The 27498-nt window shown below is 40.5% G+C and overlaps 2 protein-coding genes across 3 annotated transcripts in view; both read left to right on the top strand.

Moving 5' to 3' along the window:
* Window positions 1-372: 372 nt before the first annotated feature.
* On the top strand, window positions 373-3586 carry LOC135523400 (charged multivesicular body protein 6-like). Its single transcript, XM_064950044.1, has 8 exons — window positions 373-793; window positions 1085-1194; window positions 1393-1480; window positions 1900-1986; window positions 2217-2282; window positions 2381-2461; window positions 2841-2925; window positions 3087-3586. The coding sequence occupies exons 1-8, from the start codon at window positions 731-733 to the stop codon at window positions 3134-3136; spliced, it is 630 nt and encodes a 209-aa protein (XP_064806116.1). The 5' UTR covers window positions 373-730; the 3' UTR covers window positions 3137-3586.
* Window positions 3587-11536: 7950 nt separating this feature from the next.
* The window catches only part of LOC135523399 (brain-specific angiogenesis inhibitor 1-associated protein 2-like), a 95720-nt gene continuing 79758 nt past the window's right edge, over window positions 11537-27498 (top strand). For both annotated transcript variants that reach the window (XM_064950043.1, XM_064950042.1), the window contains exon 1: window positions 11537-11856. In XM_064950043.1, coding sequence (XP_064806115.1) covers window positions 11782-11856 — 75 coding nt within the window. In that variant the 5' untranslated portion in view covers window positions 11537-11781. The remainder of the gene's footprint in view (window positions 11857-27498) is intronic.

Raw genomic sequence — 27498 nt, 5'->3', positions numbered from 1 at the left:
TATATATATAATAATAATCCTTAGTCAATTTTTTGAAGATTACTAATGCTACTGTCACCATTACAAAAACTAAATACATGTAATTTTGTCCTTGAAACGTTAAATTGAAATACTGTAAAATTCCATTCATTCCTATGGAGGACTGCGCCTACTGGGGAGAACCAATATGGACGACCGGATGCTTCAATGCCTCTCAATGGCCAATATATAATGACGGCGAACCAGGGTTTATACACATCATTGGTCGTATCCTATCTATGGTTTATCGTTTTTGTCATTGTGACAACTGAATTGTCCCTATCTGAATGCCGTACTTCCTGGTTAGACGTGTGTTTTATTGTTGTTGCATTAGCTGGCTAGCTTATTTGAAGTAAACGGTCATCAGTAGTTACCTCAGCCACAAAGTCAGAAACCCCGCCTATTTCTACAATTTATATTCTTAAAATTTGATTTTAAAACCCTACTTTAACCTCACTGCTAACCCTGACCTTAAATTAACACCAAAAAAAGCACCAACAATATAATAATCATGAATATTTACGATATAGAACAATTTGGACATTGTGGGTGTGGTAACCGAAGTAAACTAGCTAGCATGCAAAGTCATCAGATGTTTAGTTAGTCAACCGATCCACAAACTATTGGAATGTACGCAATGTTCTTCTGAGAAATAGACTTGTTGACAAGTCAATTCAATAGCTGCACAGAGTGGCGGGGATGTTGAATCAAAATGGGAAACATTTTCACCAGAAAGAGACGCACACGAATCACAGAGCAGGACAGGGCAGTTTTGGTAAGTAGCCTAGCTACTGTAGCTAGCTAACGTTAGCCAACTAGCTAACAAGTCAACCTTCTAACATACTATAACTACATTTGATAATGTCTACGTTAGGCCTAATGTTAGGTCAGCAAAGTAAGTTAGCTAGGAGTGCGGAATTGGGCAGTCTGCCAACCCATAACGTTACGAGCCAGGGCTAACATACTGTTCTTTACTGGAAAGCTAGACAGCGAACTGAAGCGATTTAGTGTTGAAACAAGTGGTCTTCCAAGAATTGCATTAAAATGTCTGTCTTGTCAATTACAGCAACTGAAACAGCAGAGAGATAAGTTAAAGCAGTATCAGAAGCGAATCACCCTGCAGCTGGAGAAGGAGAGGAATCTAGCCAAGCAGCTGCTGAAAGATGGCAAGAAAGAGTAAGGACTGGCTTCTCACCAGAAATGCTATGTGATCCTGATCTGCCTAAAGTGAAGGTTGTCACTTTAAAGCACTTGAGATTGAAAGCTGTCATGTGCATAGACCATATATAATACATATAATTACGAAATTTGGACATTTATATTGGTTGTCGTTGTATTGAATATTCTCACATTTCTGTATTTGTTTTCAAACAGGAAGGCCCTCCTCTTGCTCAAAAAGAAGAGATACCAGGACCAGCTCCTGGACAAGACAGAAAACCAGATAAGCAACCTGGAGCGAATGGTAAATACCTGACATTTGCCAACCATTCACTCACTCGCAAATAGAGCTAGATAAAGCCAGAAGAATAATATGCGTGTTGATCATAGCTATAGCCGTCAGTCTTTTGTGTTTTCATGGTCATCACTCACTAACTGTTAAAAAAATGTATGGTCCCAACGCACCACTCAGAAGAGACGTTTGATGATAAACAGAAAATGTCTCTATTCATTAGTCAGACACTGTTTCAGAAACTTTTTCCACCGTAGCCAAATGATTTGCTTCAAACGGAAAACACTTTGCAACAAACAAGAGTTTCTATTGGACACATTTAAGTCCCTCCCGTTTTGTTCCATTTGCTTCCACTTGGTTCTGTTTTGGTTCCTAGTAAATACACCCCTGTACTGAACTAATGCCTTCTGATCTTATTGTTTTCTTTATAGTGTCAAGACATTGAGTTTGCCCAGATTGAGATGAAGGTCGTTGAAGGCCTTAAAGTTGGAAACGACTGCCTGAAGTCATTGCATGAGGTACTCTATGTGAGGGTATCAGAGAGCTATGTTTGACCTCTATGCAACTTCCCTATGACCCGATAAGTAGCATACTGTGTATGTCTTGTCTATTCCATAAGCCAATTAGTAAGATAAATCGGTTGCTTACCTTCAGTGCATCTGCAATTCAAATAATATAGCATTCCGCATGGATATGCAGTGAATAAACATTGGCTTTCCTGTACTTACGGTTTGTTATTTCATATCAGGCAATGTCCATCGAGGATGTGGAGAGAATTATGGATGAGACCCAAGAAGGCATTGAATACCAGAGGGTAAGTTCTCCACTGTTTTTTTTCTACAGAGGCATTGAAATCTCTTTGAAATGACTGTTTTTGTTCATATTTATTTGTACCTTTTTATCTCTGTACAGGAAATAGATGAGATGCTGGCAGGTTCCCTGACACAGGAGGATGAAGATGCTGTACTGGCTGAACTGGAGGCCATTACTCAGGTCAGTCTGTGTTACTCAACAACACTGGATGGCCAGCAACTATCATCATGTAACTCTGTTGACCTGAGGCATGGCTGCAGACTCCTAACATATAATTGGTATATACAGTTTCTCCTATGGCGTCTATCCGTTGAACACAAGTAGGGATTTTATCACACAGTGACTGACTAGCCTCAAATCACCCATTGTGTTCAACGGTTAGACGCCTTATCCGAGTCTACAGACATTTGTCAAGGCAAGGGACTGTGTCAATCTGGATAGTATCACTTCTCTGGTTCCTTACCTGACTTCTCCTAACAGCAATAGATGAGAGACAGTCCCTTTTGAGTCCTGTTTTTTCCTTTACTTCCCTGTCTGTCTGTCTGCTTTGTGTGTTTAGGGAGAGCTTGACCTACCCGAGGTACCTGATGAGTCCCTGCCAGACATCCCAGAGGCAGCTGATGAAGAACCAGTGCCAGGTCAAGGTAGGTCTCCTCAGATGTGGCGTCATACTGAATTATGCATTTTTGTGTCTTATGTTGAGAGACTATGAATTCAGATGTAGGTTAAAGACTCCAGCAGTGGAAATAGACATTACATGAGCACAAAGTGTCATTCGGAGTCCGTCTGGTTTTCTTCATTTCAGAGAGGGAGAGGCCAAGGAAGAAGCAGGAACGAGGGATGTTGGCTGTCTAGGGGCCTGTCTGTTCGCCAGGTGACTCTGTGGGTCTTGGTACACCGGCCACTATATCCCCCTCATAGGGGTCTCATGCCCCCCCCACACACACACAAAACCACAAAAAGATTATCTTTGCCATCTCTTCCAGTCCCTCGCCTCCAATACTGAACTTCCTGGTGCCCTGCTAAGCCTCGGCTTTGTGAGCCCCAATACTGCTTTATAATCCTCTTCTGGATTCAACCACCCCATCACTCCAACCAGGGTCATGGACTTGTTTTTCACATCATTGCCTGCAGGTTCTCCCATTTGTTTTGCTCATGTTTAGGGCCTATTTAGACACATCATGAAGAAATGAGTGGTTTGATTTAGATAATATTGTGCCTATTGCCTAAGTCCCGTGACGGGTATGTTTTTTTAAAATCTTCTGTGAACGAACAAATTATGTAATTAACAGACAAATTAATGCATGTGTCTCTTTTTTTTCTTACTAGGCCTAGTAGGCTAGTTTGGTTTTCAGGTTAAGAACTCAGGCCTACTATCTGACCAACAGAGCATATTCTTCCTCGCTGTGCATTTAACTAATCTGATGCTCCAGTTTGGCTTGGTAATTAGTTCAGTGTCATTGGAAAGGAAGGGCTAACATTGTCAGACTAACTTAACTCTGACCGTTTTTCCTGATTCCTAGCTATCCAGTGACTTATGGTATCATACTGGGTCTGTTTCACTATGAAGTGTGATTTTGGGTTGTTATCTGTCTGGATCTGTAATATATTACTGGCATATCATGATATTGGGTTGTTATCTGTCTGGATCTGTAATATATTGTGGCATATCATGATATTGGGTTGTTATCTGATCTGTAATATATTACTGGCATATCATGATTGCTGTCTGGAAACTGTCAATAATTACTGGATATCACTCTGGATTGTAATATATTACTTTGGGGTTTCAATCTGTAATATATTACTGGCATATCTTGTGGATGTTGGCATATCATATCATGATAAAATCTGTAATATATTACTGGCATATCATGATATTGGGTTGTTAGCTGTCTGGATCTGTAATATATTACTGGCATATCATGATATTGTTAGCTGTCTGGATCTGTAATATATTACTGGCATATCATATCATGATATTGGGTTGTTATCTGTCTTCTGTAATATATTACTGGCATATCATGATATTGGGTTGTTAGCTGTCTGGATCAGTGGATCTGTAATATATTACTGGCATATCATATCATGATATTGGGTTGTTAGCTGTCTGGATCTGTAATATATTACATATAAGCTGTTCTTGGCATATCATATCATGATAGTGGGTTGTTCAGTGTCTGGATCATTGGGATAGTGGGTTGTTATCTGTCTGGATCTGGCTTAATATCATATCATGATAGTGGGTTGTTAGCTGTCTGGATCTGTAATATATTACTGGCATATCATATCATGATATTGGGTTGTATCTGTCTGGATCTGTAATATATTACTGGCATATCATGATATTGGGTTGTTAGCTGTCTGGATCTGTTATATTACTGGCATATCATATCATGAAGTTGTTAGATTTAATATATTACTGGGTTGTTATTAGCTGTCTGGATCTGTAATATATTACTGGCATATCATGATATGGGTTGTTAGCTGTCTGGATCTGTAATATATTACTGGCATATCATATCATGATATTGAGTTATCTGTCTGGATCTGTAATATATTACTGGCATATCATGATATTGGGTTGTTATCTGGGATCTGTAATATATTACATATCATGATATTGGGTTGTTATCTGTCTGGATCTGTAATATATTACTGGCATATCATGATATTGGGTTGTTAGCTGTCTGGATCTGTATGGCATATCATGATATTGGGTTGTTAGCTGTCTGGATCTGTAATATATTACTGGCATATCATGATATTGGGTTGTTAGCTGTCTGGATCTGTAATATATTACTGGCATATCATGATAGTGGGTTGTTATCTGTCTGGATCTGTAATATATTACTGGCATATCATATCATGATATTGGGTTGTTAGTTAGCTGTCTGGATCTGTAATATATTACTGGCATATCATGATATTGGGTTGTTATCTGTCTGGATCTGTAATATATTACTGGCATATCATATCATGATAGTGGTTGTTAGCTGTCTGGATCTGTAATATATTACTGGCATATCATATCATGATAGTTTGGGTTGTTATCTGTCTGGATCTGTAATATATTACTGGCATATCATATCATGATATTGGGTTGGATCTAATATATTACTGGCTATCATATCATGTCTGGATCTGTAATATATTACTGGCATATCATATCATGATAGTGGGTTGTTATCTGTCTGGATTGTAATATATTACTGGCATATCATATCATGATAGTGGGTTGTTATCTGTCTGGATCTGTAATATATTACTGGCATATCATGATCATGATATTGGGTTGTTATCTGTCTGGATCTGTAATATATTACTGGCATATCATATCATGATATTGGGTTGTTAGCTGGCATATCATATCATATCATATTGGGTTGTTATCTGTCTGGATCTGTAATATATTACTGGCATATCATATCATGATATTGGGTTGTTAGCTGTCTGGATCTGTAATATATTACTGGCATATCATATCATGATATTGATCTGTCTGGATCTGTAATATATTACTGGCATATCATGATATTGGGTTGTTATCTGTCTGGATCTGTAATATATTACTGGCATATCATGATATTGGTTGTTAGCTGTCTTGATCTGTAATATATTACTGGCATATCATATCATGATAGTGGGTTGTTAGCTGTAATATATTACTGGGATTTGGGTTATCTGTCTGGATCTGTAATATATTACTGGCATATCATATCATGATATTGGGTTGTTATCTGTCTGGATCTGTAATATATTACTGGCATATCATATCATGATATTGGGTTGTTATCTGTCTGGATCTGTAATATATTACTGGCATATCATATCATGATATTGGGTTGTTATCTGTCTGGATCTGTAATATATTACTGGCATATCATATATTACTGTCTGGATCTGTATATATTACTGGCATATCATATCATGATAGTGGTTGTTAGCTGTCTGGATCTGTGATATATTACTGGCATATCATATCATGATAGTGGGTTGTTAGCTGTCTGGATCTGTAATATATTACTGGCATATCATATCATTATCTGTCTGGATCTGTAATATATTACTGGCATATCATATCATGATATTGGGTTGTTATCTGTCTGGATCTGTAATATATTACTGGCATATCATATCATGATATTGGGTTGTTATCTGTCTGGATCTGTAATATATTACTGGCATATCATATCATGATATTGGGTTGTTATCTGTCTGGATCTGTAATATATTACTGGCATATCATGATATTGGGTTGTTATCTGTCTGGATCTGTAATATATTACTGGCATATCATGATATTGGGTTGTTAGCTGTCTGGATCTGATATTTACTGGGATATTGTTATCTGTCTGGATCTGTAATATATTACTGGCATATCATATATTGGGTTGTTATCTGTCTGGATCTGTAATATATTACTGGCATATCATGATATTGGGTTGTTATCTGTCTGGATCTGTGATATATTACTGGCATATCATATCATGATAGTGGGTTGTTAGCTGTCTGGATCTGTAATATATTACTGGCATATCATATCATGATATTGGGTTGTTATCTGTCTGGATCTGTAATATATTACTGGCATATCATATCATGATATTGGGTTATCTGTCTGGATCTGTATATATTACTGGCATATCATGATATTGGGTTGTTATCTGTCTGGATCTGTAATATATTACTGGCATATCATGATATTGGGTTGTTATCTGTCTGGATGTAATATATTACTGGCATATCATGATATTGGGTTGTTATCTGTCTGGATCTGTAATATATTACTGGCATATCATGATATTGGGTTGTTATCTGTCTGGATCTGTAATATATTACTGGCATATCATGATATTGGGTTGTTATCTGTCTGGATCTGTAATATATTACTGGCATATCATATCATGATATTGGGTTGTTATCTGTCTGGATCTGTAATATATTACTGGCATATCATGATATTGGGTTGTTATCTGTCTGGATCTGTAATATATTACTGGCATATCATGATATTGGGTTGTTATCTGTCTGGATCTGTAATATATTACTGGCATATCATGATATTGGGTTGTTATCTGTCTGGATCTGTAATATATTACTGGCATATCATATCATGATATTGGGTTGTTATCTGTCTGGATCTGTAATATATTACTGGCATATCATATCATGATAGTGGGTTGTTATCTGTCTGGATCTGTAATATATTACTGGCATATCATGATATTGGGTTGTTATCTGTCTGGATCTGTAATATATTACTGGCATATCATATATGATAGTGGGTTGTTATCTGTCTGGATCTGTAATATATTACTGGCATATCATGATATTGGGTTGTTATCTGTCTGGATCTGTAATATATTACTGGCATATCATATCATATTGGGTTGTTATCTGTCTGGATCTGTAATATATTACTGGCATATCATGATATTGGGTTGTTATCTGTCTGGATCTGTAATATATTACTGGCATATCATATATTAGGGTTGTTATCTGTCTGGATCTGTAATATATTACTGGCATATCATATCATGATATATCTGTCTGGATCTGTAATATATTACTGGCATATCATATCATGATATTGGGTTGTTAGCTGTCTGGATCTGTAATATATTACTGGCATATCATATCATGATATTGGGTTGTTAGCTGTCTGGATCTGTAATATATTACTGGCATATCATGATATTGGGTTGTTATCTGTCTGGATCTGTAATATATTACTGGCATATCATATCTCGTCGCACATTAGGTATTTATCTGAAATGGAGGGCCTCCTACGTATAAAAGATAAGCACTAGCCATATTTAATAGAGAATGTAAGTGGCTTATGAACCACTTATGTATAGTGTAAAGTATTACTGTAAGTCTCTCTGAGACAGTGACACTCTTGATAATGACCGTGGAGTCCATTTCCCAGTGGTATCATATTGACGGACCTGTGGCGTGTCTATACAAAATGTACCATGTTGTAATTCTGGAACAATACAAAGTATTTTTTAAAGGGCGTCAGGGTAGCCTAGTGGTTAGAGCGTTGGACTAGTAACCGGAAGGTTGTGAGTTCAAACCCCTGAGCTGACAAGGTACAAATCTGTCGTTCTGCCCCTGAACAGGCAGTTAACCCACTGTTCCCAGGCTGTCATTGAAAATAAGAATGTGTTCTTAACTGACTTGCCTTGTTAAATAAAGGTAAAATAAAACAAGGTGCTGTTCGACCAGTGTGTTGTTGTTATGAACAACCACTAGCTGGCAGCAAATAGCAGTTTATGATTTTTTTCCTGTTGATAAGCAATACCTTTGCATACATTGGTTAGTAAACATATTGTGTGGATTCGGATCCTGTTTCAAATCAAATGTTATTTGTGACATGCACCCAGGTATTGATTACAGTGAAACACTTAAGTGTTAATTTTTTTTACAAAAAATAAATTGTAAATGTTTTGTGCAACTATATGGGACAGTGAAAATAACTGCTTAGCTATAATGAGGGGAATCTTTTAAGACTATATGTTATTCATTTACATTCGAGTCATTTAGCAGACGCTCTAAACCAGAGCGATCTACAATTAATGCATTCGTCTTAAGTTATCTAGGTGAGACGACCACACATCACAATCGTAGTAGGTACTTTTTTTTACCACAAAATAAAGTCGTTATCAGAAAAGTTGGTGCCGGTAGGCTGCTTTTACAAGTCGTGTAATGATTTATATGTATTGATAAAGCATCCTTGTATTATACAGAGGTTCTCTAAAATCAGTCCATAGTAGGTCACAGAGTATTATAACACAGCAGCCTGTGACTAAAGATTCCAAGCAATGAGCAAGTGGTAGGCCTTATCTCCTTCATGTCCCTACCATGTTTGTGATCTGTGAAATGCTTGGAACAATTAGTATATTTCTGGGAAAAGTACTGAAAGATCCAATGTAGATGTCTTTTGTTGTTTTTTATCTCAATGCCCAATCATTTTTGGGTTAACTATGAAGTACCTTACTGTGATTGTTTTCAATTCAAATGGTAAATATATATATATATTTTTAAATGGCTTCTTAGCAAAGAGCAATTTCTCAAGCAATAATTTAGCTAGGATTGTCTGGAAGTGGTCTGACTGGGGAGGGGAAAACTGAAAGCTAGCTGTTATTGCCAGAGAAGTTAGGAACTCTCTTATTGGTCTATTAACTCATTTACTGCATGGTGATGTCACCACGGAAGGCCAAAACTCCATCCCACCTTTTCAAACAGCTCTGACACTAAAAGAGCATAATCATCATGTTCACAATTTCACAGTATTATTCCATCCTCATTGTGTGGAAATATATATGAAGAACACAGGAAAATCTAGTTTTGACTGCACAGTGAACTCCGATGTGCCGTTTGAATTAATCTGCTGCAATACAGTGTGTCGCTGATTGTCCCCTTCAAGCCAATGACAGCGTGGGAGACAGAGTGGGTGGAAAAAGGGAACATGAATGACAGTGCGAATCGCTGTGCTCTATGATTCATAAAAGATATCTGAACCTGGGGGACAATTACAGGCAGGGAAAATGGAGTGAGTGGGAGGCTGTTTTCAAGTGCTCCTGAAAAACCAGCCTGGTGTCAGACTTGACGTAACATAGTAAAAAGTAAATTCGGTGAGGGACATCCACAAATACATGCCATACTAAATGGAGTGTCTTGAAAAAAGAAGAAACCCCGCACACTGCTGTTGATAGTTTCACTGCTTTTTATTAAGCTGTACGTATCGTCCTTCGTCAGAGCTTATTAAAGAGCAGTGTGTAGTTTTTGTCTTTTCATTTTATTCAACTGTTACCATGCACCTGCAAAAAAAAAGATAGCTCAGATGTGCAAGGGAATTTTGAATTTTGAACATACAGAATAATAGGAAATGCTCTGAGACAAGGTTGGAGAAAGATCCAGCTCTACAAAGGAAGGCCAGGTAATGATGACTTGGAGGGTGTGTGTCTGTCCCCTCATTGCCAAGGACACACACACCGGTTGCTGGTCCAGGTGACTACAGAGTGTCCTGGCTCTGCTACTAAATAATGGGGCTCCCCTCTCTGTCTCTGTTCAAGCCTCCTCATAGGCCTAACCAGAGCTGAGGGGAATACTTAATTGCTTGCTCTAATGCCTTTCCCTGTGACGCAGAACAGCAGTGCTAAAACCAGAATGTATCACGCCCCCTGGCCTATATTAGTGCCTTATTGCTTAAATATTTTGTATTAGTGTATTATTGCTTTAATGACTAGCCTCAACCACCCCGGCAGTGTTCAGGTGGCTGCTGTTACCTCCAGTTCCTGCTACGCTACATGTCACTAGGGACAGATATTGATTGATTCACCAGCTGTCTCAAATGAATTAGGAAGCAGTATCATTGTTGAATTGTTTAATTATGGAAACCACCTGTGTGAGGGCCAACTAGATTGTTCATCACGCAAGCAAATCAATGGCAATGTTGAGAAATGCCCTTTAAAACACAATTTAATTCAGGTTTTCAGATTGATTTTTATTGTTGTGTTTATGAAGTTGAATTATAAACTCATCTTAATGAAGGAGGGTTGTCAAAAGAGCAAGTTAAACCCAGTTTTAACTCTGTGGAGTGGTCAGGCAGGGGGTTAAGTGACCTGTGTCTCAACACAATAAGGTACTGTACTTTTCATCCTGAGTTATTATAATGCTAATACGTTTCTGGAGACATCAGCAGCATAGAAATCACTTATTGTCCACATCCAATAAAGAATAAAGCCTTGACACTTTAGAGATTTTCCAACAGGCTCTTGTGGTGCAGATCGTGACTTGCTGAATGAGTTGTGGAGGATTCCCCTGTTCCTACATCACATATTGTAGCATACTGTACGAGCAAGGTGACGCCGTCCTACGCCGACACACACCACTACATTCCAGACACTTAAGTCTGGATAGCAATGCACAACTGTAACAGGTAGCTAGCTATTCAATTATAATGTTTTGTACAATGTTCGATAAATACACTCTGTTCTACGTCTTTATTTATACCATATGTTATCGGTTTACGTTATTTGTTTTGCCTAAAAATGTGTTCGCTTCAAAATGTGTTCATTTACTTAGATCACAATCTGTTGAAATCGTATTGTTGGGTATAGAGATGTGTGTGTGTGTGTGTGCATAGCTGTACTGTAGTCATTCAGGCATGCGGGTATTATGAATGATTTTTACGCAGAGGCAGAGCAGAGGCAGTGGTGTGGGCAGTGATCGAGAGAGGAGGCGGATCTCTTTAAAATGGCAAGCAGCTATGATCAGGCTGCCTGCGTTCTCTGTCAGCGGGTGGTATAGCCTCCAGACTGTGTGGGCGCAGTTGAAAAGTTTCTTATAAAAGCGATGATTTCGGAGTCTCGTATTACGCGCGTCCCCCCCCTCTGAAACAATTGTTTCTTACTACGATTCCTTCCACCTACTCCGTTTCTCCTTCGTAGTATTTCTTCGAAAAGCTCCCGTCACTAAAGGAAATCTGGTCTATGGTTTTGGCTGAAGAAGGTTCCACGATGTCTCGGACTGACGAAGTACACCGTATAACGGAGAATGTCTATAAGGTAAGAGGCATGCAGCGGTCCTTTCGCTCCAGCTTGAGTAAGAATACATTGATTATTGTTTTGATTTAAATGGCTTGATGAGTGGTGCCTCGTCAGCTGATGAGGTCTGATAACGTGGTTGCTGTTGGATTCGTCTCGAACTTTGTTTTACGCAGAGGTCAAGATAAGCCTACTCTATTCAATTAGAACAAATACAATATCCTATTTAATGAACATTGATAACGACTTTGGCTTCTATGGTGTACCTGGGGAATTTACAATCGCACCCCATCAATAGGTCTCATCATTGCTCTAAAAGTAGAGTTTTTTTCCCCCTTCTCTGCAGTGAGGGACACTGCGTGCACTAACGGCAACAGCCATAGGCTCACATGGGACAAAACAATTTATACAAAATTCCCCAGACAAAGTTTAAGTTGAATTCGGGGATGTGTATTAAAGTTACAGTTTGCATCGAGGTAGACGGGTAGACAGACTATGACAGTTTGCATCGAGGTAGATGGGGGGACAGCCTATGACAGTTTGCATCGAGGTAGACGGGGGGACAGCCTATGACAGTTTGCATTGAGGTAGATGGGGGGACAGCCGATGACAGTTTGCATCGAGGTAGACGGGGCGGGCCTAATTTGCATGTCATGACATATTGGTTTAAGGAGTTCTGTCAGACCACGGGAGGATTTTCCCGCTGTAACCAGTTGCGCTAAATGGTTTTAGAAGTAGTCTACATCTGCCCACTGTCTGGTACCTCACCTGCATTTCGACTGTCCAGTCCTCCTTTATATCAACGTCTATTCATATGTTGCAGCCTATAGTCCGTGTAGTACTTAAAATGAGATATATTAAAATAAACTTAACAGCTCGCACAGTAGGTGGTTCAACCAATGGAGCCTAGCTGTTGGGAGACATCTGTTAGTCGTGTTCTAGGAGTCTCCTGTGTTGAGAGAGAGAGAGAGAGAGAGAGGGGGATGGCACTCTTTCTGTAATTACCTTGTGAGGGGGTTGTTTGTCTCAGTGGAGAAGCACTTGGCTAACTAAGCAAATATAATAAGGCAATTTAAAAACAATTTTTTTTACATCTTTGCAATTGGGGTTAAATTGACAGATTTTTCACCCAATTGGCTCGATAATTCCAACCAGAGACCTTTTGGTTGGTTACTGGCCCAATGCTCTTCACCGCTAGGCTACCTGCCACCCTCTATCTTAGCAAGGTGGTTTGTTAGCATTGCTTTCCTGGAGCAGAAGTTCACCTGAGCTGAGTACCTAACCTCATATTTTCTATTGTTTGCGTTCCTGCACCTCTTATAGAATATTAGCTCAATAGTATTGAGTTCCTGCACCTAAATATAAATGGTACCGCCGCACAATGAGTGTCAACACCTATTTTAGTCCAAGTCAAGAACCGCTTGTTAGAGATTCTAAACTATGGCGGTATTGGACCGATTTAAAAAAAATAAAAAATAATAATAATTCTCTACCTCTTTCTGTCGCTCTTTCACCAAGCTAGAGGAGTTGATTGAGGGAATAAGGGACCGTCCTAAACCTGTTGAAACTACCCTGTAGTCTAAAGCATTTCGGCAGGTCCTTCCCTCCTGCTATTTCCACAACAAAGCTCTGCTTTAGCAGAACCAAGGGCGGAGGTGCTACTCTTCAGTTTCACTGCACTGTGATATGTTGACTGTGTCCCAAATGGCACCCTATTCCCTTGTTTATAGTGCACTACTTTGGAATAGGGCTCTGGTATAAGGTAGTGCACTACTTTGGAATAGGGCTCTGGTAGAAGGTTGTGCACTACTTTGAACTAGGGCTCTGGTAGAAGGTAGTGCACTACTTTGAACTAGGGCTCTGGTAGACTGTAGTGCACTACTTTGAACTAGGGCTCTGGTAGAAGGTAGTGCACTACTTTGAAATAGTGCACTACTTTGAACTAGGGCTCTGGTAGACTGTAGTGCACTACTTTGAACTAGGGCTCTGGTAGAAGGTAGTGCACTAAAGAGGTAATAGGATTCCATTTGGAACTGACTGGTTGTGCCATCCAAACAGGTTAGATTTCAGGAAGGGAAGAGAAATGTGCAGCAGTACACGAGTTTGAATAACCTGTGAAAGCTGGTCCATATGGTAACCATAGCCTAGTAACTGCTATGATCTGAGTGGTCTATACTTGACCCTATCATGGGTCAGCCACTATCACAGACAGCCCTGAGCTGTATACTCATGCGTATTCTCCCTCTGAGCTTCATGTCTAACAACTAGACCCTACCCTAAAAATACCCCTCTTGGTCGACTTTCAAGGTTCAATGGTGGTAGAGCAGCCTGATGCTGAGACCCGTGGGAGATGTTGGGGGTCCTTAATGACCGACCAGGGTGAGGAGGAACAGGTGCTCGTCTAATTAGAGCGAGAGAGCATTGCTGATGGGAAGGCCACTGGAGGTGATGATATTTTTGCGAATGGGAAAAGGGAAGCAAACCCATGTCGCTGGTATGAAAGGCAAACACCCTACGCATTGCTCCAATGGAGTTCACTCATTTGGGGCGATTTGTAGGGTTCATATTGTGAGGATCGCTACAATATGAATATGTAGAATGACAGTCAGTCAGTCAGTGTGGAGATATTTTCCTGACCAGCAGGTTGCATCATTACAGAGCCCAGCAGAGCGAGAGGAGAGAGGGAGTGGTGGAGCGATGCAGAGGGAGAGTAGCAGCCGACCTGGTAATCTGACCCACGGCTGGGGGCCTATTGTGGGGAGACTGATGCTGACTGGCGGGGGCTCTGTGTTTGTGTGTGCATGCGGCTCTGAGGCATGTAGAGTGGTGTTTGTCTCGGTGAGTCTCTGAGTATGTTCACATGCACACAAATAATTCTATATTAAACTGATTATGGCAGTATGCCAAGTATGGGAATGGTCACGTCAACTCTTCTTATCTTAATTGGCCTAAAGGTCAAAATCAAAGTAAGCATATGTCAATTAAAACACCTGGTTTTCTGAGCAATATTTTCAAAGACCTGACCAGACGAGGCCCTGAGGTGCCAGCTTCCATCTGATACCATACAACCACAGAGACTGGTATGTTACTGAAGAGGAGGATAGCTGGATACAATCAGATGGTACAGTATTAACACAATTATTTATTTCATCAAGGCAAGGTGTGAACATCACTCTGTTTGTGAGCTTCGGGGGCTGATGTTTAAGAGGTAGACATGGGAGTTGATTGTCTTCGTTATCTCCTGAGAAAGGGGTGTACTTGCAGACACTCTGGCAGTGTGGTGCGGTGCAGAGTCTCTCTGAAGACGTTGCTATTGCTTGGCAGCTCCTTGCTGACTGCGGAATCTTCAAGCTCGCTCAGATTCCGAGAATACAAGACACCGTCTGCAACATTGTGCTGTGACTCACGTGTGTGTGTGCCTCAGCCTATATACTTGGCTCTGAAAGGAGGACATCCCCACCTCCAGACAATCTGCTGTGACCAACCATCACAACCTCTGCTGTCCCACACACACACACACACACACACACACACACACACACACACACACACAGTGTTGAAGTGTGTGTCAAAGCTTAATCATCCTGTCTAGTTTGCTCAATAGGTAATCCACGAGAGAGTTTATCCATTTAAATTAGATTTCTCCATTTGCCGCAGATGATCTGTTAAATGCATTTTGGCCTTGTGTTGAGATAATTGCTGTCATTTCAGTAGTGCTATTTGCCTGCTCCATCTCAGTGAGGTATGCTGAAATGCATCACCAAATATGATGAAAGCAAACATCTGAATATGAAAGATAATCACAATCAATCACGGGTATATATTATGCATATTTTATGTATTTTTTTTACAGTGCATTCAGAAAGTATACAGTCTTATTCTAAAATGGATTCATCTACACACAACACCCCATAATGTCAATACCAGAACAGGTTTTTTTAATGTTTGCAAAAAAGATACCTAATACACAAGTAGTAGACCCTTTGCTTTGAGACTCAGCTGCATCCTGTTTCCATTGATCATCCTTGAGATGTTTCTACAAATTGATTGGAGTCCACCTGTGGTAAATTCAATTGATTGGACATGATTTGGAAAGGCATACATTTACATTTACATACACCTGTCTCTCCTCGCCCCTACCTGGGCTCGAACCAGGAACACATCGACAACAGCCACCATTGACACAGCGTTACCCATGCAGAGCACCCATGCAGAGCAATAACTAGTCTCAGAGCGAGTGACCTTTGAAACGCTATTAGCGCGCACCCCGCTAACTAGCTAGCCATTTCACATCGGTTACACCAGCCTAATCTCGGGAGTTGATGGGCTTGAAGTCATAAACAACGCAATGCTTGAAGCACAGCAAAGAGCTGCAGGCAAAACTCACGAAAGTGCTGTTTGAATGAATGCTTACGAGCCTGCTGCTGCCTACCATCGCTCAGTCAGACTGCTCTATCAAATCAGACTTAATTATAACATAATAACACACAGAAATACGAGCCTTATGTCATTAATATAGTCGACTCCGGAACCTATCATCTCAAACAAAACATTTATTCTTTCAGTGAAATACGGAACCGTTCCGTATTTTATCTAAGGGGTGGCATCCATTAGTCTAAATATACCTGTTACATTGCACAACCTTCAATGTTATGTCATAATTACGTAAAATTCTAGCAAATTAGTTCGCAACGAGCCAGGCGGCTCAAACTTTTGCATATACACTGACTCGGCGTGCAATGAACGCAAGAGAAGTGACAATTTTACCTGGTTAATATTGCCTGCTAACCTGGATTTCTTAGCTAAATATGCAGGTTTAAAAATATGTACTTTTGTATATTGATTTTAAGAAAGGCATTGATGTTTATGGTTCGGTACAGGTTGGAGCAATGACAGTCCTTTTTCGCGAATGTGCACCACATCGATTATATGCAATGCAAGATACGCTAGATAACTAAACATAGTTGATGATATTACTAGTTTAACTAGTGATTATGATTTTTTTTTTTTTTACAAGATAAGTTTAATGCTAGCTAGCAACTTACCTTGGCTTACTGCATTCGCGTAACAGGCAGGCTCCTCGAGGAGTGCAATGTAATCTGGTGGCTCCAGCGTTGGACTAGTTAACTGTAAGGTTGCAAGATTGAATCCCCGAGCTGACAATGTTCAGGGGCAGAATGACAGATTTTTACAAGGCAGTTAACCCACTGTTCCTAGGCCGTCATTGAAAATAACAATGTGTTCTTAAGTGACTTGCCTAGTTAAATAAAGGTGTAAAAAAAAAAAAATCCCAAATCGGTGTTCTGATTTCTAGGTCGACCTCTAGTCTGAGACAGGATTGTTTCGAGGCACAGATCTGGGGAAGGCTACCAAAACCTTTTCTGCAGCATTGAAGGGCCCCAAGAACACACTGGTCTCCATCATTCTTAAATGGAAGAAGTTTGGAACCACCAAGACTCTTCCTAGAGCTGGTCGCCTGGCCAAACTGAGCAATCAGGGGAGAAGGGCCCTGGTCAGGAGGTGACCAAGAACCCCAACGGTCACACTGACAGAGGTCTAGAGTTCCTCTGTTGAGATGGGAGAACCTTCCAGAAGAACAGCCATCTCTGCAACACCACCAATCAGGCCTTTATGATAGTGGCCAGACGGAATCCACTCCTCAGTAAAAAGGCAAATGACAGCCTGCTTGGAGTTTGCCAAAAGGACTCTCAGGCCATGATAAACTCTTTAGCCTGAATGTCAGGCGTCACGTCTGGCGTGAACAAGGTAAAAATCTGTCGTTCTGCATGGATTGTCCCGAGCTTGTGGCTGTCTTGATTCCTGCTGATCCATCTTCCCTGCAACCTGCCCAGTCTTGTACTGTACAGCGTAGCCTACGTTGCTACCATGGTGAAGACCAAAGCCGGTGGGAGTACCATTGAGGACAGTGGTTTCTCTCTATTACAGGTGAAGGATGTTTTAAAAAGAAAAATAGTTCTAAAGCAGTTGGTACAATTAAATAGCTTCAACTAATTAAATAATGGAAGACCTGACCAGCGAGGTCCAAGACCAAGTCCAAGACCCAGTTCTCCTTGGATGAGCTCATTCAGTTCAAACAGGAGAACTGCAAGATGACCGCATTCTGTAAATCACTGAGAGCACATCAGTTCTGTATGTGAAGCCATGATAATCTGATTTCTCTATCATTGTTATATCAGGGAACAATCAAGGCAGAACAACGTTGTTGTGGAGGGAATTGCAGAATCTCCACATGAGACCCAGATAGAGTCTGAGGATAAGGTGAGGGAAATGATCTCTGAGAAACTGAAGATGGACCACAGGAAGATTTGCGGTGGAGCACGTCCACTGGACTGAACTCACCACCGGCCCAGGTGATAGGCCCATGCCATTAGTTGTCAAGATCCTGAGGTTCAATGACAAGGTAGCTGTTCTGGAAAGAGACAACAACTTGAGAGGAACGTACATCTTTCCTCAACGAGGTCTATCCTGTACACCAGTAGAGCAAATAAATTATCACAGCCGTGAAAGCTCCCAGAGCGAGTGGGGACATTACTTCCATCCACTGTGACAGGCTCATTGTCCACCCTCCCTCTCAAAAGCCTGGAAGGGATGAGGGAGAGATGAAGGGATGAGGGAGAGATGGAGGGATGAGGGAGCCTATGAGTTTCGTAGCTTACACACCCCAACTGATTTAACAGACTGGTAAATGTTTTTTGTCTCTTGCTTTGTTTGCTCTTTTCCATATTAAGTTTATCTCTGATAAGCGACTCAGGAAAGGGCTGAAATGAGCCCATATTAATATATGTAGCCTTCGAAATAAGGTTAATGAAATCAATAACTTGCTAACATCAGATAACATTCATATATTAGCCATTTCTGAGACTGACTTGGCTAATTCCTTTGATACAGCAGTTGCAATACAAGGAAAGAAGAGACAGGAATGCCCATGGGAGAGGTGTTGCTGTATATATTCAGAGCCATGTCCCTGTAATGCTTACAGAAGATTGTTTGTCAAGCGTTATTGAAGTGTTATGGTTGCATGTTCACCTGCCTCACCTAAAGCCTATTCTTTTGCGATGTTGCTATTGGCCACCAAGTGCAAACAGTCAGTTTCTAAATAATGTGTGAAATGCTTGACCGTATATGTGATGTAAACCGAGTGGTATACTTTCTTGGGGATCTGAATAGTGACTGGTTTTCATCAAGCTGTCTGCTTAAGAAGTAATCTGATTCATGTTATTAATCAAAAATCTATTAAATATTCTGGACCCTCAGTTTCCCATGCGAGCGATCTCCGGACACCGCTGATTACATGACATTTCTTTTCCCTTTCATGAGGAGTGATTATCGAAAAACGGAGGTGGAAAGCTTTTTCAAATAGACTACATTGAGGAACTATTGTCACTTTTTTTTAATGGATGTTAAAAAAATATACTTTTTGTTTACTTGCTGTTTTTGAAGTGAAAAAATTACTTTGAGATGCTCCACAGCTCATTAGTGGTGGTGAGTTAAGACGATCAGAAATACTATCATATTCCCTAATGGGCACATTTTATAAGCCAACAGTACATTAGCCTAGGCCTGCTATGTGTAGTCAGTCGGGTGCGTGTCCTTACTCAACATTGACAGGAGCGCTCCAAACAAAATACAATTAATACATTGACAACTCGTAAATGGAATTAATAAACCAAAACTTATTTCTCATAAGTGTAGCCTAGGTTGTGATGTTGAGGAGACTAAGTTACTTGGTGTTACCTTCGATTTGTAAACTGTCATAGTCAAAACATACAGTACCAGTCAAAAGTTTGCACACACCTACTCATTTGAGATTTTTCTTTATTTGTACTATTTTCTACATTGTAGAATAATAGTGACGACATCGATAGTATGAAATAACACATATGGAGTCATGTAGTAACCAAAAAAGGGTTCAACAAATCAAAATATATTTGAGATTCTTCAAAGTAGACACCCTTTGCCTTTGACAGCTTTGCGCGCTCTTGGCATTCTCTCAACCAGCTTCATGAGGTAGTCACCTGGAATGCATTTCAATTAACAAATGTGCCTTGTTAAATTAATTTGTGGAATTTCTATCCGTAATGCGTTTGAGACAATCAGTTGTTTGAGACAATCAGGGGTGGTATACAGAAGATGGCCCTATTTGGTAAAATATCATGTCCGCATTATGGCAAGGACAGCTGAAATAAGAAAATATGGCTCTGATGATTCCACCACCGGAAAGGAAGACCCAGAGTTACCTCTGCTGCAGAAGATACATTCATTAGAGCTACCAGCCTCAGAAATTGTAGCCCAAATAAATGTTTTACAGAGTTCAAGTAACAGACACATCTCAACATCAACTGTTCAGGCCTTCATGGTCAAATTGCTGCAAAGAAACCACTACTAAAGGACACCAATGATAAGAAGACTTTCTTGGGACAAGAAAACAAGCATTGGACATTAGACCGGTGGAAATCTGTCTAAAGTCCAATTTCACGTGACTGGACATGGGTGCAGCCATGGACCCAGCCAGTCAGAAAAAAAAATTTTCTCCACAAAAGGGCTTTTTTTACAGACAGAAATACTCCTCAGTTCCATCTGTTGTCCAGGTGTTTGGTTTCAGACGATCCCGCAGGTGAAGAAGCCAGATGTGGAGGTCCTGAGCTGGCGTGGTTATATGTGGTCTGAGGTTGTGTGGCCAGTTGGCCGTACTGCCAAAACCTGTAAAACAACATTGTAGGCGGCTTATGGTAGAGAATATAACATTAAATTATCTGGCAACCGCTCTGGTGTACATTCCTGCAGTCAGCATGTCAGTTGCACGCTCCCTCAACTTGAGACAACTGTGGCATTGTATTGTGTGACACAACTGCACATTTTAGTTGCCTTTTAGTGTTGCCAGCACAAGGTGCACCTGTGTAATGATCATGCGGTTTTAATCAGCTTCTTGATATGCCACACCTGTCAGGTGGATGGATTATCTTGGCAAAGAAGACATGCTCACTAACAGGGATGTAAACAAATGTGTGCGAGGAATAAGCTTTTTGTTCATGTGGAACATTTTCTGGGATCTTTCATTTCAGCTCATGAAACATGGGACGAACACTTTAGAGTTTGTTTTCCTATTCAATAGAACTGTGTGTGGCTATAATATTGAACACTCCCCAGAGAACTCTCCTCAGTCTTTGTTGACCGTACATTCCACTGTAAATATTGGTTGGTATAAGCAAGGACGGAGTTTTACATCTTAAAGACACACAAGGCTTCACTGCACGCACTTGTTGATAACAACTCTGGTAGAGATTTTGTTTTGGGAGCAGGATACTGTCATAAATCAGCGGAGTGACGTATACAGACACTCCCTACTGTCACAGCAGTAGGCTACATGCTGGTCTCTCTGTCCCCCCCCCCCCTCTCCCTGTTTACTGAGATATTCACACTTCAACAAAGCGGTTTAAATACCTATCTCCTGTTGACATGTACTTGTCCTCAAAAACATACATTACTCACTACCTGTCATTGAGATATATATATATATATACTTCTGAAAAACAAGGTGGTAGCTTACATTGAAATGTTGTTCCATATACTTTGGGGTGTTCACTGTAGACCTTTTTGTTGGTTAAATTGAATTCTAGGGTGCTCAAATGTGTGGAGATCCATTGTGGTTTTTAGACATTGTAGGCAGGTGTGAATTATTACCTATATGTTACAATGCAGAAGCACAAGGCAATTCTAAACCACTACTCTAAATGCTGGCTGGTCTGTTAACATGCTCCTGTCTGTGTGTCTCAGCCCAGACGTCGGTTGAAACAGCTGGTTTCCCAGTCCTCTACGGGTGACACACAGGACAGCTGGGGTGTCAGTCCTCTACGGGTGACACACAGGACAGTCGTTAGGGTGTGGATGCAGAGGATCTAGGGATGAGAGGAGGATAGAATGCCTGATCCCTCTCTCTTGTCAATCTCTTCAGATTAATGTCCTGTCCCGTGAAAGTAACACCGCTCAATCAGATTTAACCCAGACATAATTACTTAAACACAAACTCTCTACAATCTGCGCCCTAGGATGACATATCATATTTCTACCACAGCAGCAATCAGTACATCAGCCTGTGCTATTTGTCCCAAGTGGCACCCTATTCCCTGTATAGTGCACTACTTTAGACCTATTGGGCCCTGGTCAAAAGTAGTTAACTCTTTTGGGAATAGGCTTCCATTTTGGACATGGACAGTGACAGAGGTGCGACAGCGGCCATATGAATTGTTCTTAGGTCATTCTGGGTGAATTCTCTGATCCAATGTGGATGGAAGACAACAGTATTTAACAGACCACCCAGCAGAGTGCTTTATGTGGATGGTAGGCTACTGTACTTAACAGACCACCCACCAGACTGCACCAGTTAGGTTAGGATAGAGGATTGGCTCCATGCAGTGGGATCGTTTCAAATCGAGGTCAACCGATTTTATGATTTTTTTTTTTTTCAACGCCGATACCGATTTTAATGGAGGACCAAAAAAGCCGATACCGATTTAATCGGCCGATTTTTGTATGTAATAATGACAATTCCAACAATACTGAATTAACACTTTTCTTTTAACTTAATATAATACGTCAATAAAATGAATTTAGTCTCAAAGAAATAATAACTTGTTCAATTTGGTTTAAATAATGCAAAAACAAAGTGTTGGAGAATAAAGTAAAAGTGCAGTGTGTGCCATGTAAAAAAGCTAACATTTAAGTTCCTTGCTCCGAACATGAGAACATATGAAAGCTGGTGGTTCCTTTTTAACATGAGTCTTCAACATTCCCAGGTAAGAAGTTTTAGGTTGTAATTGTAGGGCTATTTCTCTCTATACAATTTGTATTTCATATACCTTTTGACTATTGGATGTTCTGATAGGTACTTTAGTATTGCCAGCCTATTCTCGGGAGTTGATAGGCTTGAAGTCATAAACAGTGCAATGCTTGAAGCATAGTGAAGAGCTGCTGGCAAATGCAGGAAAGTGCTGTTTGAATGAATGCTTACGAGCCTGCTGCTGCCTACCATCGCTCAGACTGCTCTATCAAATCATAGACTTGGTTATAACATAATAACACGCAGAAATACGAGCCTTTAGGTCATTAATATGGTCAAATCAGGAAAATATAATTTTGAAAACAAAATGTTTATTCTTTCAGTGAAATACGGAACCGTTCCATATTTGGGTGACATCCTTAAGTCTAAATATTTATGTTACATTGCACAACCTTCAATGTTATGTAAAATTATGTACAGTTCTGGCAAATTAATTGGTCTTTGTTAGGAAGAAATGGTCTTCACACAGTTCGCAACGAGCCAGGCGGCCCAAACTGCCTCATATTCCCTGACTCTGCTTGCACAGAATGCAAGAGAAGTCACACAATTTCCCAAGTTAAAATGAAATCCATGTTAGCAGGCACTATTAACTAAATATGCAGGTTTACTATATATATATATATATATATATATATATATATACTTGTGTATTGATTTTAAGAAAGGCGTTGATGTTTATGGTTAGGTACACATTGGTGCAACGACAGTGGGGTTTTTTCTGAATGCGCTTGTTAATCACCCATTTGGTGAATTGGGCTGTAATTCAATAATAAATGAACAGGCACCGCATCGATTTATATGCAACGCAGGCCAAGCTAGATGAACTAGTAATATCATCAACCATGTGTAGTTAACTAGTGATTTATGTTTTGATTTTGATTTTCATAAGATAAGTTTAATGCTAGCTAGCACCTTAACTTGGCTCCTTGTTGCACTTGCATTACAGGTAGTCAGCCTGCCACGCAGTCTCCTCGTGGAGTGCAATGTAATCGGCCATGAACTGTGTGCAAAAATGCTGATTACCGAAACTTGAAATCGGCCCTAATTTATCGGTCGACCTCTCCTTTCAAACCAGTGATTTTCTTTTCAAATTAGTCAGTGCTGCACGTCTTTTTGTATCCTTCTGCAACTGTAGTTGAGACAGAGGGCTACAGAGCTTTGTCTGAACCAGAGTAGCTAGCTAGCTACAGAACTGTCTGTCCCTAGAACCCTCTATGTAGTGTTCTTCATAGAACACCCTGTATATGGTTCTACCAAGAAGCCTCTATGAAGGGTTCTACCAATAGAACATTTTAGATGATAAAATGGCTTTCGAGAACTGTTCATAGGGTTCTATCAGCCTTTAAAATTATTATTTACAGTGCCATGAAATCATTTTTCCTCTTTCAGATTTCTCTTTTTAATACAGAATGTTATCAGATCTTCAACCAAAACCTAATATTAGATAAGGGGAACCCGAGTTTATTAATTTATGCAACACCCAATTCCTCTATGTGAAAAAAGTAATTTCCCCCTACCACTGTCAGTTATTGAGTGTAAGGGTAGGTAACAACACATCCGCAGCGCTGATCCGCAACATGGGGGCCCTTCAGGGGTGCGTGCTCAGTACTCCCTGTTCACTCATGACTGCATGGCCAGGAATGACTCCAACACCATCATTACGTTTGCTGATGACACAACAGTGGTAGGCCTGATCACCGACAATGAGGAGACCGCCTATAGGGAGGAGGTCAGAGACCTGGCAATGTGGTGCCAGGACCACAACCTCTTCCTTAACGTGATCAAGTCAAAGGAGATGAAGGACCGAGCACGTCCCCATTCTCATCGGCGGGGCTGTAGTGGAGCAGTTTGAGAGCTTCAAGTTCCTTGGAGTCCACATCACCAAAACAATCGTGAAGAGGGCACGACAAAACCTATTCCCCCTCAGAAGACTGAAATATTTGGCATGGGTCCTCAGATCCTCAAAAGGTTTGACAGCTGCACCATCGAGAGCATCCTGAAGGATTGCATCACTGCCTGGTATGGCAACTGCTCGGCCTCCAACGCAAGGCACTACAGAGGGTAGTGCGTACGGCCCAGTACATCACTGGGGCTAAGCTTCCTGCCATCCAGGACCTCCATACCAGGCGGTGTCAGAGGAAGGCCCTAAAAAATGTCAGACTCCAGCCACCGTAGTCATAGACTGTTCTCTCTGCTACCGCACGGCAAGCTGTACTGGACTGCCAAGTCTAGGTCTAAGAAGCTTCTGTTGTGTCTTTGGCTATGCCGGATTAAGTGATATGACATGCTATTCTAAAAAAATAATTTATCAGTAATTAATATTACCTGATTGAGCTAATCCTGTAATTAACTAGTCTGGCTCCACTAAATAATATTTATAGAGCTGGACCGTCGTCCTCGGAACAGGAGGTTATATTGTCCTCAAGGGCTTATATAAGAAGGGAGAGGAGGGCGTGTTTGAAAGGTTTTATAGCCCATATCCCTTCACAGGGGCGGGCCACTGATTTGAGCAGAGCCCTACCTTACGAAAACCCAAATCTCACATTTTAGAAGCTAAAATCACATTTCATCCCATCATGAATAATTTCATATTCAAACATTTAAATTGAACAACAATTCCATGTGAATCCGATAACTCTGTAGACTTTCCACTGTAGAGTTTGTCAACTTATCATTGATGAGAATGTCTCAATGACAACCGAACTGACATCATATCCATTAAGTACCACTGCATATGTTCAATTGGTCAGATTACCAGAATATAGTTCATTTCCCCCCACCTTCTGATGTTCCTAGAATCTCTATGTTAACAACCAAGAGTTTTGCAACTGTAACCTCAGTAGTGTAGCGAGAGGAGAAAGTGGGGAAGAGGTATTTGACTGTCATAAACTTACCCCCCCCCAGGCCAACGTCATGACATTTCTAAACAGCTTCTAACCCCCCAAGCCAAAAGACTCCTGAATATCTAATCAAATGGCTACCCAGACACTTTGCATTGCCCCCCCCCCCTCACCCCTCTACGCTGATGCTACTCTGTTATCTATGCATAGTCACTTTAACTCTACCTACAGTGCCTTGCGAAAGTATTCGGCCCTCTTGAACTTTGCGACCTTTTGCCACATTTCAGGCTTCAAACATAAAGATATAAAACTATTTTTTTGTGAAGAATCAACAAGAAGTGCGACACAATCATGAAGTGGAACGACATTTATTGGATATTAACTTTTTTAACAAATCAAAAACTGAAAAATTGGGCGTGCAAAATTATTCAGCCCCCTTAAGTTAATACTTTGTTGCGCCACCTTTTGCTGCGATTACAGCTGTAAGTCGCTTGGGGTATGTCTCTATATGGTTTGCACATCGAGAGACTGACATTTTTTCCCATTCCTCCTTGCAAAACAGCTTGAGCTCAGTGAGGTTGGATGGAGAGCATTTGTGAACAGCAGTTTTCAGTTCTTTCCACAGATTCTCGATTGGATTCAGGTCTGGACTTTGACTTGGCCATTCTAACACCTGGATATGTTTATTTTTGAACCATTCCATTGTAGATTTTGCTTTATGTTTTGATCATTGTCTTGTTGGAAGACAAATCTTCGTCCCAGTCTCAGGTCTTTTGCAGACTCCATCAGGTTTTCTTCCAGAATGGTCCTGTATTTGGCTGCATCCATCTTCCCATCAATTTTAACCATCTTCCCTGTCCCTGCTGAAGAAAAGCAGGCCCAAACCATGATGCTGCCGCCACCATGTTTGACAGTGGGGATGGTGTGTTCAGGGTGATGAGCTGTTGCTTTTACGCCAAACATAACGTTTTGCATTGTTTGTTGTTGATTCTTCACAAATAAATACAGTTTTGTATCTTTGTTTGAAGCCTGAAATGTGGCAAAAGGTCGCAAAGTTCAAGGGGGCCGAATACTTTCGCAAGGCACTGTACATGTACATATTACCTCAACACCGGTGCCCCCACACATTGACTCTGTACCGGTACCCCCCTGTGTGTGTGTGTGTGTGTGTTTGGCTCTCTATTTTATTACTGCTCTTAATTTTTTGTTACTTTTATTGCCTACTTTTTTAGGTATTTTCTTAACTGCTTTGTTGGTTAAGGGCTTGTAAAAGTAAACATTTCACCTGTTTTATTCGGCGCATGTGACAAACACGATTTGAACATTTTGATTTTAACTGATTGTGCCACATCTTTAGCTGCAATTTACTGCAACCAAATGCGTCCTGTAGTTGTTGATCAGCCTCTAGCGTCGGCCCACTCTTGCATGTAAAACTGCTTTAACTCAGTGACATTTGTGGGATTTCAAGCATGAACTGCTTGTTTCAAGTCCTGCCACATCTTAATTGGGATTAGGTCTAGACTTTGACTAGGCCGTGCCAAAACTTCAAATGTGTTGCTTTTTAACCATTTTCATGTAGTCTTGTGTGCTTTGGATTGTCTGTGCTTCACGACTCAGCTGTGCTTCAGCTCACAGATGGCCTGACATTCTCCTGGAGAATTCTCTGATACAGAGCCGAATTCGTGTTCTATGGACAGCTGAGTCAAAGGTATACCTTTTTAGGACGACATGGGTCCCATTTATGGGTCAAAATTCCACAGTGAAGTGTGAGACTGTTCAACAACTACAGGAAGCCTTTGTTATGTAATTGTTATTGTTCACTCGGGTTCCTTTTATCTAATATTAGGTTTTGGTTGAAGATATGATAACATTCAGTAGAGAATTTGAAAGTGGGCAAATAATTGTTCACACCACTGTGTATCATACAGCCTTTGAGGGGCTGGTTATACACTAATAACACTGTGA

Source organism: Oncorhynchus masou, chromosome 31 (genome assembly GCF_036934945.1).
Source record: "Oncorhynchus masou masou isolate Uvic2021 chromosome 31, UVic_Omas_1.1, whole genome shotgun sequence".
Lineage (NCBI taxonomy): Eukaryota > Metazoa > Chordata > Actinopteri > Salmoniformes > Salmonidae > Oncorhynchus > Oncorhynchus masou.
This window is presented reverse-complemented; position numbering and strand designations above follow the sequence as displayed.